Source organism: Manis pentadactyla, chromosome 10 (genome assembly GCF_030020395.1).
Source record: "Manis pentadactyla isolate mManPen7 chromosome 10, mManPen7.hap1, whole genome shotgun sequence".
Classification (NCBI taxonomy): domain Eukaryota; kingdom Metazoa; phylum Chordata; class Mammalia; order Pholidota; family Manidae; genus Manis; species Manis pentadactyla.
This window is the reverse complement of record NC_080028.1, coordinates 113,766,407-113,779,984: the sequence shown is the minus strand read 5'-3', so window position 1 is coordinate 113,779,984 and position 13,578 is coordinate 113,766,407. Positions and strand designations below refer to the sequence as shown.

General features: G+C 36.7%; 2 protein-coding genes across 7 annotated transcripts in view; one reads left to right on the top strand and one right to left on the bottom strand.

The window, feature by feature from the left end:
* PPFIA2 (PTPRF interacting protein alpha 2) overlaps positions 1-7,986 on the top strand; it is a 528,118-nt gene extending 520,132 nt beyond the window's left edge. For 2 of the 3 annotated variants that reach the window (XM_057487534.1, XM_036912361.2), the window contains 4 exons: positions 551-726; positions 1,596-1,664; positions 4,452-4,611; positions 7,855-7,986. In XM_057487534.1, coding sequence (XP_057343517.1) covers positions 551-726; positions 1,596-1,664; positions 4,452-4,611; positions 7,855-7,883 — 434 coding nt within the window. In that variant the 3' untranslated portion in view covers positions 7,884-7,986. Of the gene's footprint in view, positions 1-550; positions 727-1,595; positions 1,665-4,451; positions 4,612-5,787; positions 5,880-7,854 lie in introns of all 3 variants that reach the window. The other variant, XM_036912337.2, reaches the window with a different exon arrangement.
* Positions 3,791-13,578, bottom strand: part of ACSS3 (acyl-CoA synthetase short chain family member 3) — a 166,424-nt gene continuing 156,636 nt past the window's right edge. For all 4 annotated transcript variants that reach the window (XM_036912371.2, XM_036912372.2, XM_036912373.2 and 1 more), the window contains 3 exons: positions 11,601-11,700; positions 11,336-11,511; positions 3,791-10,458 (listed from right to left, as the gene is read on the bottom strand). In XM_036912371.2, coding sequence (XP_036768266.1) covers positions 10,393-10,458; positions 11,336-11,511; positions 11,601-11,700 — 342 coding nt within the window. In that variant the 3' untranslated portion in view covers positions 3,791-10,392. The remainder of the gene's footprint in view (positions 10,459-11,335; positions 11,512-11,600; positions 11,701-13,578) is intronic.

Here is a 13,578-nt window from a genome sequence, read left to right as displayed (position 1 = left end):
CTAAAAGCTTCTGTACATCAAAGGAAACCATCAACAAAATTAAAACACAACCTACCGATGGGAAAATATATTTGCAAATGATATATCTGATAAGGGGCTTATATCTAAAATATACAAACTCATACCCCCCCAACACGAACAAACAAAAAATCCTACTAGATTCTCATTTTGTTATCTTTACAGAAGTGCTGTATTATCAAGACACAAATAGGAGATGTCCCCATCTGCTGGCAGAAACATTGAATTTCAGACAGACCCCTAAACTGTGGAAGGAAAACAAGAAGTACTTTGAGACATTGTGTTCCATGTGATGGACATGCTCTCATTTCAGTGATAACACCATTAACATAACTTTTTTTAGGGTTAGAGTAGAAAAGATTAGTTATTAGAACAGTAAATACAGGCCACACAGTGGGGTCAGGTGCATCAGGGAGTGGATAAAGAAATCAGCATAAACGCTGACCTGGCCAGACACTTAGGGCTCATTTTAGTCAGTAGTTCTGTTTGTTATGCAAAAGACTGCCCTAAAATGATGCACCTCTTTTCCTAGATGTGTTGGTGTGGAGCAATGATCGAGTTATTCGCTGGATACAAGCAATTGGACTTCGAGAATATGCAAATAATATTCTTGAAAGTGGTGTGCACGGCTCACTTATAGCCCTGGATGAGAACTTTGACTACAGCAGCTTAGCTTTGTTACTACAGATTCCAACACAGAACACCCAGGCAAGCCCCTTTGTGCTGTAGTTACACTGTCTCCTACTTTACGTAACAACAAACTAAACTTTTAGGGAAAAAAAAACACTTGGCTCTGTATTCATGATTCCTAATGAGTTAGGAATATTTCAACCTTTGAAATATGTCACTGGAGCTTTAATTTCAAGCTACTGGATTTCTAGCCAAAACAAAATTATAAAATTAAGCAGGAAGGGATTTAGAGGTTATGTGGTCCACCTCCCACCTGAATGACAGATTCCCCAAAACAGTCTCCCTGACAGATGGCCGTCAGTCTCTGCCTCTCTGAGAGGCAGTCATTTCTATTTACATGTCTGAATCATACAGACACTTAGCATTGGGTATGCCATTAATTCCCCGATCTAGATAATTATTTGAATCATCAGAGTTCCTTAAAAATTTAATACCTGCAACCTACATCACAAGCCTTAGAAATCAGATATCAAGAGACAGGGTCAGGAATCCTAATGATCTAAACTTTCCCCAAAGCATAATTGGTCAGGTTTGAGAACTACTGTTATTGAGTTTGATAAAAATTTAGTCATCCAACTTCACTTTGGTTTTCTTATGTATTTCGAAGTTTGTATAAAATATTCAATTGGAATAAAGTAACCAAGTGAGGCTAGAGCCTCTTGACCTCAGACATTTATGGGAGGCTCTCTACTGTCCAGGGACTAAAGAAAATTGACCTACCTTGTATTTATAGCTAAAATTTACAATGGCTTGTAGACCTGAAGGACTAAAAACTTAAGATACCATAAATCAAACAGTATAATGCTTTCTCAGGTAAATATAATCTCTATGATTTTCTATAATAAAATGTGACTTTAGTGATGGTAACTGTAATTTGATGTCAACAGGCAAGGCAGATCCTTGAAAGGGAATACAATAACCTCCTGGCTCTCGGAACTGAACGGCGACTGGATGAAGTAAGTCCTTATCTGTCATTCACAAGGGATCTTTGTGAGTACAAATTGCTTTCAAGGAATAGTGGTCAAAAATTAATCAGAAGCTTGTTCTTTGAATAGAATTCAAACTCTCCCCACTATTGTTCTTAGATATTAAATTTTTTTACTCATTTGATTTTGGATAGAACTTTATGAATTCATAAATATTGTATCAGCAGTTAGAAACACTAAGAAGTTATTCAAAAACAGACTTCTTTCATGAGCTCTGACTGCAAAATAATGTCCAGCAATATTTTTAAATTATATGCAATGACAACACTAAATTCAGCTTTTTAATAAGGCATGTGCTTACTTCTTAAATATCAGCATATCTTCACAGGAAATTTTAGGATATTAAAATGAAGAGAAAACTTGCTTTCAATAAATGGGGCATGTTCATCATTTTAGATATCAATATTGAGTTTTCCTTAAAAACATATGAATGGGCAGATGATCTTGGTATTATAAAAGCCAGCTGTGCTTTATGGAGGAGGTTATAGACAGATAAGCTCTACAGTGTTGACCTCAGCTAACTTCCTAAAAAAGTCATACTCCTGTCCAATAAGGATAATGCTTAATATTTTTAAAAAGCAATTTAACACTTAGCTGATTTTCATTTTATAAATTGATAATCTTTTTAATCCTTATTCTTGTTGAATTAAAAAGATAGTCTGCATAAACCCATACATACATTTAATACAATTTTTCTCCCTGCTTAAAAGTTGCAAAATAAATTTTAATAAAAATTACTAAAGCTCTGTCATATTGCTACACTATAAAATGCGTCCAGGTGCAAACACAGCCTTTGTGAGTTAGTGTTGCTTCCTAAAGAAATGAACAAGCAGAAAGCTCTGAATGCCATGTGACTATCTGCCTTTAAAATATCATGCTACTTTTATTATTAAAAACACAGCATACAAATTTATCGTGCAAATCCTCTAGTCACTTTTATTCTAGTTTTTCGTTTCTTTGAGTATGAACAAAAATAGCTAACCAGCTTGCCCAAAACTAGAGTGGACTTCTTTCTGGGGCTGGATAATATGCAGATTCCACTGAAATAATGTGGTAAGTGCTCATGTGCTTCTACAGACTTCAGTTAAGAGGATAACTTCTAACCTCTCCTCATGGACACTTGTTCCATGATGTTATTTGCAATTCCCGTTAACTTTCTGCAGTAACACAATGTTGAAAGAGCAAAAGTGAGGAATCATCATTTGAACTGTCAATGTACTGGCTTATTTTTAAGCTCTTACCTTATACATTATAAGAGTTGTATATTCCTGCAGTGTAATATAGCATTTTGTAGAACTGAAGAATATATATTTATGCACAACTTCTCCAAGATTCAAGAAGTCAGAGAGGCCACACTGTGAAATTCTGCTTTTCTGTCAATGTACTGGCTTATTTTTAAGCTCTTACCTTATACATTATAAGAGTTGTATATTCCTGCAGTGTAATATAGCATTTTGTAGAACTGAAGAATATATATTTATGCACAACTTCTCCAAGATTCAAGAAGTCAGAGAGGCCACACTGTGAAATTCTGCTTTTCTACACTTGCAAACATTAGGTCTAGGACACTGTAAAACCCATCAGTTGAGAAAAAGAATAGCAGACATCCCTTAAGCTGTATGATGATTACTAAATGTAAACAAAATTTAGATATTGGTAAGTATTCTTATAGAACAGTGGATAGATTTAACTCTTCCCAGAATGGCTTTGAGTGTCAGATCAGCAATCTGTGATGGAGAACGTCTTAGTGTTATTCATAACAATGAGAATTTCAGCTGAATATCGACCTATTCTATATATGTTGGCATATCCTGTTCATTTTGGCATAATGAAGTCACCTGAGGTACTAGGGTCAACCACACATACTTAGATATAACTTCAGGAAATAGAGTGTCTTTCCCTAGATGAGAAACTTAGATAAGATCCAGATGGAAAGATTAACTTTTTCCTTAGAATTAGACACAGAGAATAGTATTAGTGAAATGCTAAGATACATACTACTGTTTTCAATTGAGAGAAAGTAACTACATCCTTTGTGTATGCATATAGAGAGAAGAAATTATATCATTAAGATATAACAGAATCAGCAACCAGAATTATGTTTGTAAAATAGCATCTAGAATTACATTATGCTTTTAATGGCATCTAAGGAGCAAGTTTTTATTAGAAGGATGGTGTCTAGGCTGCACAGGTTTTTCAACAAATTATAAGTTAATTCTCTGTCAGCTGAAATCTAACAAATAACAAATTAAGTTTCTTACACATAGCATAGGTTATAGTATCCATATGAGCCACCAGACTACATCAAATACATAGACTTCCATAAGGGATCTCTCTTGTATACATAAAAGCAAAATTCATGGAATAGTCATTCAAGTGTGTGAGTCAAATGCACTTTACCCAACACTTACTGAACTACGTATCATCTCATACAATAAAATCAGTTGGCAAAAACATGTAACAAAGATTATCCAATACAATTTTCAGAAAAACTTTGGGGTTTGATTTTAGGTTTTCAAAAATATTTATTTTTATAGATGATAAACCTTAGGTTTGAAGTCATATGAAAATGTTTATAAAAACATATGTTTCAGTCTCCTGTGTTCTCATTACAGAATCAAAGGAACTCTTAAAAGCATTAGTCTATATACACGCTTTACAGACCGAATGTAAATAATCAGTGTTTCTAGGCATACAGTTTTAAGCAACCGGACTAGTTGTCTGTTTTCATTACATTAATTATAATTGTACTGGCAGAGTGATGACAAGAACTTCAGGCGTGGGGCGACCTGGAGAAGGCAGTTTCCTCCCCGTGAGGTGCATGGAATCAGCATGATGCCTGGGTCCTCAGAAACTCTACCAGCTGGATTTAGGTTAACCACGACATCTGGGCAGTCACGGAAAATGACAACAGATGGTAAAGTAGCTTTGCATTTCTGCTTATACAGTAAAAAACTTGTTTAGCAAATGCTAGTATCATTCTCTGGCTCTGCGTAGTTTTCTGGAATTGATTCTTTTCTTGAGTTGGTTTGCTCTGCCTGAAGTTTGCTTTCATCAAAAACCAGATCATTTTATAAACTGCTAATGCATGAGCTCATGGCACCTTATTTACATTTTTACCATAATCTATATTACCCTAAAAAGGACAATTTTGGCTAATGTCCACATCTAGGAAGAATAAACATCTGCATGATTTGTATTTCTTCACTCTTCAGTTCCTTTGTTTAGTTGGAGGTTGGATTTGGACAAATGGTCCTTAGTAGATGGGAATCAACTCCACCATCACCCTACTTGTTTGAATATTGCAAGTTTTATATTTTATCTGAGAAACTCAGACTCATCAGATATTTTCACCTCTGACCAAAGCAAAAGGCCTTAAATAAACAAGCACAACCATGAGAAGAGAATTAAACAAACACAAAACCACCAGTAATTTCCCAACTAGTATTTCCTTCTGTGGACATTAGACTGTGTGACATACTTCACAAAGGAAAGGAGCCATTCTGGAGAGACACTTCTGAAAAAGTAGTCACAATAGTTATTTCTGTTTGGCAGGCATTAAAAAAATAGTCCCACTCTCTTAAAAGACAATCACCTAGAAGCATTATTTCTTTTCAAGGTGATTGCTATCACGGCCCTTAAAATTCATTCCAATATAAACTGTGATCTTTGATCTACATGTCTTCTAACCTGTCAATATTATAGAACATGTTAACAAAAATCCATGAAGAATTTGAGATTAAAATGAGTGTAGAAGCTGCTCGATACTCAGAGGGGAAAAATAAAATCCACCTCCTTGAATTCTCTAAGAGCAATCTTTGCTTCAAAAGCAGAAGCACTCTGGGGAGCTGCGCTTTGTTACCAGTTTCATCTAACGAGGAATACACAACAGTTGGAAAGCTCCATTGAGTCACATCGGAATCAGTTTTCATTAGTAACCTGTTACGAAGAAAAGGGATGCAAGTGGCTTACATCTGCGAGGGAGGAGGTCTCGTGTGTTCAGTATCCCTTTATGCAGGGAAACTAAATCTCTCATCTGAAATTTTGTGCTCAATCGTCCAAGTCCCTCTAAAGCCCTTTTCTCCATTTGCAGTTGCTTCATCAAGACTGCAGAGGTTAGACAACTCCACTGTTCGCACATACTCATGTTGACAAGCCACTCAAAGGAGGCGGCACTGACTAGCTGTGAGTAGTTTTCCTTGGCTGACAAAAGACAAACCTCCATGGACTAGTCAATCTACACAATACTCATACTCTTTGGTATGGCCTAGCAGCACAGAAGTGAGAGAACCCCTTTGAACTGCTAAAACATAAAAAAGGAGTCTTTATATTGCCACCCTTCATCCAGTATTTCCTATCACTGCCTGTCTGCTATGGTCTAAGTTACGCCTGCTGGAGGCCCATCTCTTCCCCCTTATACACATCAGTGGGTTGCAACCGTAGCAGCTGTCTTATCCTTTTTAGTAGCATTTGATATTGACACCCAGAACATTTTATCGAAGAGAGTTTGGCACTTACAGAGTAATACATTTTTAAGTGAATATTTTATATGGAGGAAGCCAGAGTAGCCAGATTCTAGTAGGTACACAAACAGTGGCAGAGACAAGAAAATTATTTGGAGGTGGTTTCATATTAAAAACAAAAGTATAACTGAAAATTTTGAACTTCTAAAATGTGGTTTTTCATCAGTGTGACTTTGTTGAAAACAAGGATCTGGGGCTTAGAGCACAGGAATAAAGTAAAACTGTAAGAATGGCAAACAGGACTAGCAGAAAACCTTGATATGGCGTGTGTATTTAGAGAAATACTAGTTGATGGAATATATATACTTCCAAATCCATATGAAAATGGAATTTTATTGAAAAATTGTCTTCATAAATTGTGGTTTCCTAGATTATAAATGTCAAATGCTCATAAAAAGTAAACCTAAAACTGTGCTTTACCAAGATATTCTACCATTTACAATGAATGAATATTTTGGAAAAATACTTTTTAGAGAAATATATAGAACCAGTGTGCACAGGGACGGGGAGAGGAAGCAATCATAGGCAGAGGAACAGCTCATCTTGTGCTGTTTATTCATTGCCTTCAACTAAAAACTCTATGCAATTTATGTTGGTCTTTGGGGCCTAATGTGGGAGCTGATAATGCTGCCTTACTTGGGTCATTATTTGAAGATGCTAATGATAGAGCAAAAAGCTTTCAGATAGGAGATTTCATTTCAGAATTAAAACCCTAACATTAAAATTTTAATTATGGTATACAATTTGGCATCTAATTAGTCCCGATCTAAAGTCTATAATAATTTGGCTAAATAAGAGGCTTTCCAAAATACTGTTTGTAGTAGCTTCTACATAACATGGCAATTTCCCCAGGAACTAAATACTTCACTAATTTATAAACGACTATTTAATATGTTGAGTGGTGCTTGCTTCTTAGCTCTTGACTGATGGGTAGAATTACTCTTTAACTATTTGCAATCTGTATTTAGTGCATGGCATTCTAGTTCATATTTCCTAGTTTTTACCATTAAGTGGGATAAAGGCATTTATTTACAATAAGTTTTTCTAGGACATTCAAGATTCTGTTTCGATAAAGCATTAGTGCTTTTGTTAATACGTTCTGAATTATTGTACTGTTTCTTTTGAGTCAGGAATAGTAATTGTGAGCTTTTCCTAAGTACATTATGACTGGAAAGAATCAGTGATGTCACCTCACTGATCCAGATCCTTTAAAGTATATTATTTATTATCATTATGTTTTTGTCACAATTAAATAAAGGTATCATCTTAAGAGTGCTAAAAGATATAAACCAGAAAACACCTATTCCACCCATATGTCAACTCACCCCCTTTTATTAATGACCAAGCTGTAAATTTTTTTAAAAAGGACTGCTGACATTTTCTGTGTATACCTTTGTTTATTACCTCCATATTTTCCACAATGTTGAGCAAATATTTATTAAGCTCATCTGTAAAGAACTGGATAAGAACAAATGTTAATTGCATATGGCTATGGTTTAGATCCTAGATGATATTCTATTCGGTATCTCCTAGAAGAGAAGGAGGCAGGCTGCATGGAGGTGCATCAGAAGTAGTAAAGGGGACTTTTCCAGTTGGGGACCTTTCAGCAAACTAACACTGTCCATTAAATATTTTAGATGTCGTCTTTTCAGTCTACTCTACCTAAAGTGCACTACCGTCGAAGAAGACGAGCAGTGAGAAACCTTTGTGAATACTGAATGCTAAGGAAATAACCACAAGTACTGGTTTATTAATCTGAAAATGTGATTTTGGGGAAGTCAGATACTAATTTTGATTAGTTTACTACAATTGTAAGAAAAAGCTTAAGTCATTGAATATGTATCATCCCCATCATAAATTCTGTACAACAGATGCTTTTATGAAATGGAGCCACTTGTTTTTTCACGTTTTATTGTAATATACTAGGCATTTATGTATTCCTGTGTATTTCTTTTAAAATGTGTAAGTCTTATGTAAATGGATATAAATATGATTTTTTAAAAAATAAAATCTATGGTTCATGAAGTCTCGAGTGCAAACATTTGACAATTCCAAGTACTGTTTGTATTTTACCACTCCACCATTTTTACAGGTTTTGAATTGTAACAGTTAAATCGATGTTTCCTAGAAGCATGTTTTGTGCTTCCACATGGTTCACCTTCAAGTCTGTCAATCTTTAAAGCTGAAAACCTGCCTCTGATCATGGAAAAAGAATGACTTAACCTGGAACTGGAGCCAAAAATAGACCTTTAAAGGCAATCAGGGATGTCCTTATCTTTAGAAATAGCACTGTGATGGCTCAATATCCTTTTCAATACAAAACAAAGCCAAACTGTTTACAAGAGTCAAAGCAAATATTTAAAAAAATTTGTAAAGAAAAAAACATTATCTTCTTTCATTACCTGTGGACCAAGGGGGAGAAAAACCAACAAACTTCTTTACTAAGAACCACGCGTTCATTCAAGTATCTTGAACCGTCAGCCAGCACTGTTCAGTGAATGAAAACCACTGTAGAGTCTGAGGCTCATTTCCACTGGAACAAACAAGACCCCAGACACCCATACCTTTTGTCTATGTAACAGGGCATTAGCCAGACTCATGTCTAATGTTATAAACTTCTAGCCAAGATGGCCTTGTTGCGACTTAATCTGAAGTCAGTCTTATCAGAGGAAATAAATGAAAGACAGAATGATTAACATATATAGTGTATAAAGTATAGACGAGTCCTCTCTTTCCTGTGGCTTTATTTGGTGGTGTAACTGTTGTTTATTCTTTGTTTATATGGGAGATTTCAAAGTAAAACCTATTTAATAATACCATTTATCTAATTGCTGATTTTCTGCTGCTTGATCTTATTAAGCGCAAGACCTGTCATTAGGAATTTCTTTTTTGTGTTTAATTTGCTATGTTTGCACGTACATTACATTTGTTTTGATGTCTGTTTTTGTTTAACAGATTCGGTCAAAAGGTAATGGTAACAGAAACCCTCTCAGTTGTCAATAAAAAAAATACTTCGAGTTCCCTGTTTAAGCTTTGTTTTCTAGTCACATAAAGTTTAACATTTTATTTAAACTATAATGAAAACAGTTCTTTTCGAGTGAATCCTAATCTAATATTTATCTTCAAAAGTGAGTCAGCCAGCAGAGGGAGTACTAAACTTGCTTATGAGAGTGATTTTAAATTCTCTAAACATGTTGCCTGAGCAGAAACAATGGGAAAGAGCTTTCTAAGTTCACCTGATCTTGCGGATCCCGACCTGTAAAAGCAAAATTATAGCAACTATGATATAAACTAGATTTGTATCTAAAGTTTCCTAGTCACATAAAGTTTTACTTAAAAGTAGGGCAAGAAGGATAACACTCAAGTCATCAGATTGCTTAAAATCTGGGAGGAAAAAAAAAGAATTTTCTATTTAATATTTATAATAAAGCACTTTCACTGGATTGTACCTAAAATACTCTGAATTAAATGCATCTCTAAAAAAATAACAATGTTACATAAAGAAGTCATTTATTTTATCCTTTACAATCTAAAAGAAACCTATGGTTTTCTGAATGTCTTTGTTCAGGTTGTAAGCAATTTCTATGAAACGAACAAGTAAGCAAGCTATTTATTACCTCTTACACTGACCTCCAACCTTCCCTCAGGAAATGGATGACTAGACAGATCCTCTCTCTAGATGATTACCTAAACCATCCCATTTCAGCCATTTCCTTTAAAATAACCATGCATGTGGACATCTCAAGAATATTAGAAAATATTCAGAATTCCTATAAGAAAATAGTTATTTTCTGGCTGTAACTTGAGCTTTTAGGTTTTGGCTCCAAGCTGCAGATTCATAATTTCAGAAAGTAGCTGTACATCAGTGTGACTTTCAATTAAAATGCTTTTGGGGAGAGTATAATTTTAAAAATTATACATTAGATACATTTTTTTTCTAAAGTGCTAGTCAACCTCAACTGAGCCAGGTTACAAGCAATTGATAAAGATGCTAAGTGGGTCTAATCACACAGAAGACAAAGGTCTTCCACCAGCCTTCAAGTACACACTGTGAGACCCAGCTTTACAATTCACATGTCACTTTGTAGGAAATTCTATTTAAATATTTATTTCTGGGAAATAATCCCCAAAACTTCACTCCCACTAGGAAATTGACTCAAAATGAGAAAAACAAGTCATGTCTGCTTCAGTACTTCTTCTATGTGCCCAAAAATGCTGGGGTCTTCAATGGTAGGTGTGACCTGGGGGGAAAAAATCAGTCAGGTGAATGTTCTTACTTGAACCCTTCCTATCTCTATAAATAATCACATGCAATGTTGTAGTCCCTGTTATCTTATAACGCATATGGAAATGTTTGAAAATAGGGAACATTGAACCTAATATTTTAAAATACACCTGTAGTCTTCCAGGGTAATAAGTGATCAACTAGAAAAACTATTCGTCCTGATAGTAATTTCTCTAGAATTGCTCTTATGGGTCTTCCTATGTGCCTATAGAGAAATAATTTTTTTTTTGGCATTTGCTAATACAACTACTCTTTATTGTTCCATCTTTACTTTTAACACATCGTGACATTTACAAATACGTGTATCTATGCATGTATAATGTGTGCAAAAATTAAAAGAATATATATGCTGTAATCAGCCTCAAGTTTCCTAAAGTAATTTTCACTCAAAACAGGATAAATAATTGACAGATATATCAATGAGAATGGTTTAAACATGTATGCCAGCCTCAGTTGTTTGCTTCCTCATTTGCTAATAGCCATTAAGGACTGCAATTGAAGGGAAATGTGCCTTTAATTCACTAAGATTAAGTTTCCACAAGTTTGTTTGAATTTAACTAACGTATCTACTACTAGTAATATTTTTACACACTGACTCCTATAATTTCAAAGCATGGGGTTTCAAGTCTTCTGTTTTTCTCTCCAAAAACCTTCATTTCTATAGGGACAATGGTTATGTAATTTCTCCCTTAACATTAAAAATGTTATTAAGTGCTCGTGTGTTTTTTAGGGACACATTCATGCTTGAGAACCATATTTTAAGAGGTTTGCAGATGCCAAAGGAATAGAGAAAACCATTTCAGACCCAGCAATTAGCATCCCTGGTAACTGACCTTATACGGCTTGCCATTGACAAGGGCAGACAGCGCCGAGCGGGGAATTTTGCCAGACCTAGTTTTGGGTAACTGTTTGACAAACACAGCATTTCGAAAAGCAGCCACAGGGCCAATGCTCTGTCTAACATGACTCACAAGTTCTTCTAAAACTTGTTCCTCTGTTGCATTTATATCTAGAGAGAAAGGGCAGATGGTAGGCACTGAATTAACCTTAGTTAATCATTCAGGGCCCAAATAGTCAGGGACGACAAAGATCTCTCACCTTTTCTCAAAACACAGAGCGCTAATGGAACATGACCTTTCAAAGGATCCTCCTTGGCCACCACCGCGCAGTCAGCCACGGCGCCGTGGGAAAGGACCGACTGCAGGAGGGAAAAGCGCTCACTTAGAATGCACACCCACACAGACATGTGTGTGTTTATAGATATATAATTTCAACTGGAAAAAAAGTACACGTCAGACAACTCAAAAACCCACAGCTGCCTGCATGAAAAGTACTACTAATTCATATCATGGCAACTGGAGTGAACAGTTAGGATCCCCATGGTAGTCACTCCCTAACGGTTGACGTAATTAAGACAAATCGCTTATCTTACCTTGAAAGTAAGGGAACTGTTTCTTCATCTCCATAGTTTACTAATGATGTCAGGGACAATATGTAGTAGATACCACACATGCACAACTTGCAACAGAGGGTGGTGTTCCCAGGAGGGGCTTTCTCCCCCCTCCTCCGCGGCACACAGACAAGGCATAGGAAGCAAGGCGAGGCTAGCAGACAGGTTTACTTGGCATGGAGAAAGGACGCTCTGGAAGAGAGAGAGCGGTGGCCTGAGAGGTCAGGACCAGCTCTGTTTATCTGAATACTTCCTGGTTTTATAGAAAGTGAGAGGGGTGGGTCAAGGCGGGGCTAGTTGGTAGGTTCAGATCACGGAACCGCTCTAGCTCTGAGCATGCCCTTGTCCCTAATGCACACAGAAAAACACGGGCGGGGGGGAGGCATCTAAGGATCATGTGACTGGGCCGATGCTGGTCCCAGACATGCCTCCCTGTCCTATGCGTGGGCAACAGTGGGGGTAATTCCGGGCTCTGCCTTCCTTCCCGTTTTAGTCAAAGAGTGGGTGTAAACCCACCAGGAAAGGCTCCCAGCTTCCACCTCGCCCTTCCTTTCTGCTGCTCTTGTCTTACTAACTGCCTGCTCTAAAGTGTCCTGGTGACTTGGCTTTGGTGCTGGTACCATAGGCACACCTTCCAGAGGCGTCCAAGGTAGTCCCGGGACTGAACAGGGACTTTATTTCTGCATCTGTTACCAAACAATGAACAGGACATTTCTTTTCTTGAGTGGCCACCCATCCCCCCTTGGAGGAGCCATTTTCATTTTGCTCACCCTGAGCTCTAAATGCCATAAAGAACACAGAAATTTTCTATCTGGAATCATAAGAACTCACAGAGTAACCAGTGAAATACAGAAGCTCAGGGTTAAAAAAAAAAAAAAACATTTCGGATGGGATTTTCAAAGATGAATGTTCAAAAAGTCCTTTCCTGAGAGAGCAATATATATTTCAGGGACTGCAAATCCCTAATGGCTAAAGAAAAACTGAGCAACATGCCAGCCACTCTTTTAGCACTTCTCGGTCTTCATTCACTCAGCAAATACTTATTAAATCCTGCTATGGTCCGACCACAGCACTAGTTTAGCTCAATGCTGAGCAAAAAAAAAAAAAAAAAGGCTGAGTACTATCTCATGGTGCTCACAATCTAGTCGAGGAGAGTGATCTTAATAAATAATCATGAGTATTTCATTGATTAAGTATAAAAGTGGTAAGGGGTCTGGGGAGATAATTCAGGTTTTTATACAAAAGACTTAGCAAAAGCAGAAGGATATGGGTCTCAGAGAAGCCTTTCCTTAAAAAATGACAATGAGCCCAAGTCTAAAGTGAGTAGACACTGATTAGGTGGGTGGGGGTGGGAGGAGCCCTGTGGAAGGGTGGCACGTGTCCCTTTCAAGCCTGCAGGAGACCAGTCTGGAAGGCGAAGGGCAAGAGAAAGGGGCAAGAGGAAATGGAGCTGCAGAGGGAGAGAGAGAATAAGATAACGCCTTCCAACTTATTTTAGCATCATTAGAAAGGCAGTAATGCACCTTCAGGAATTGAGGAAGAGACTCAATATCTGTGAACTTTTAAAATACACTTTATATTCACAGCAAGATTGAGTGAAATATAGAGGGAGTTGTCTTATGCCTC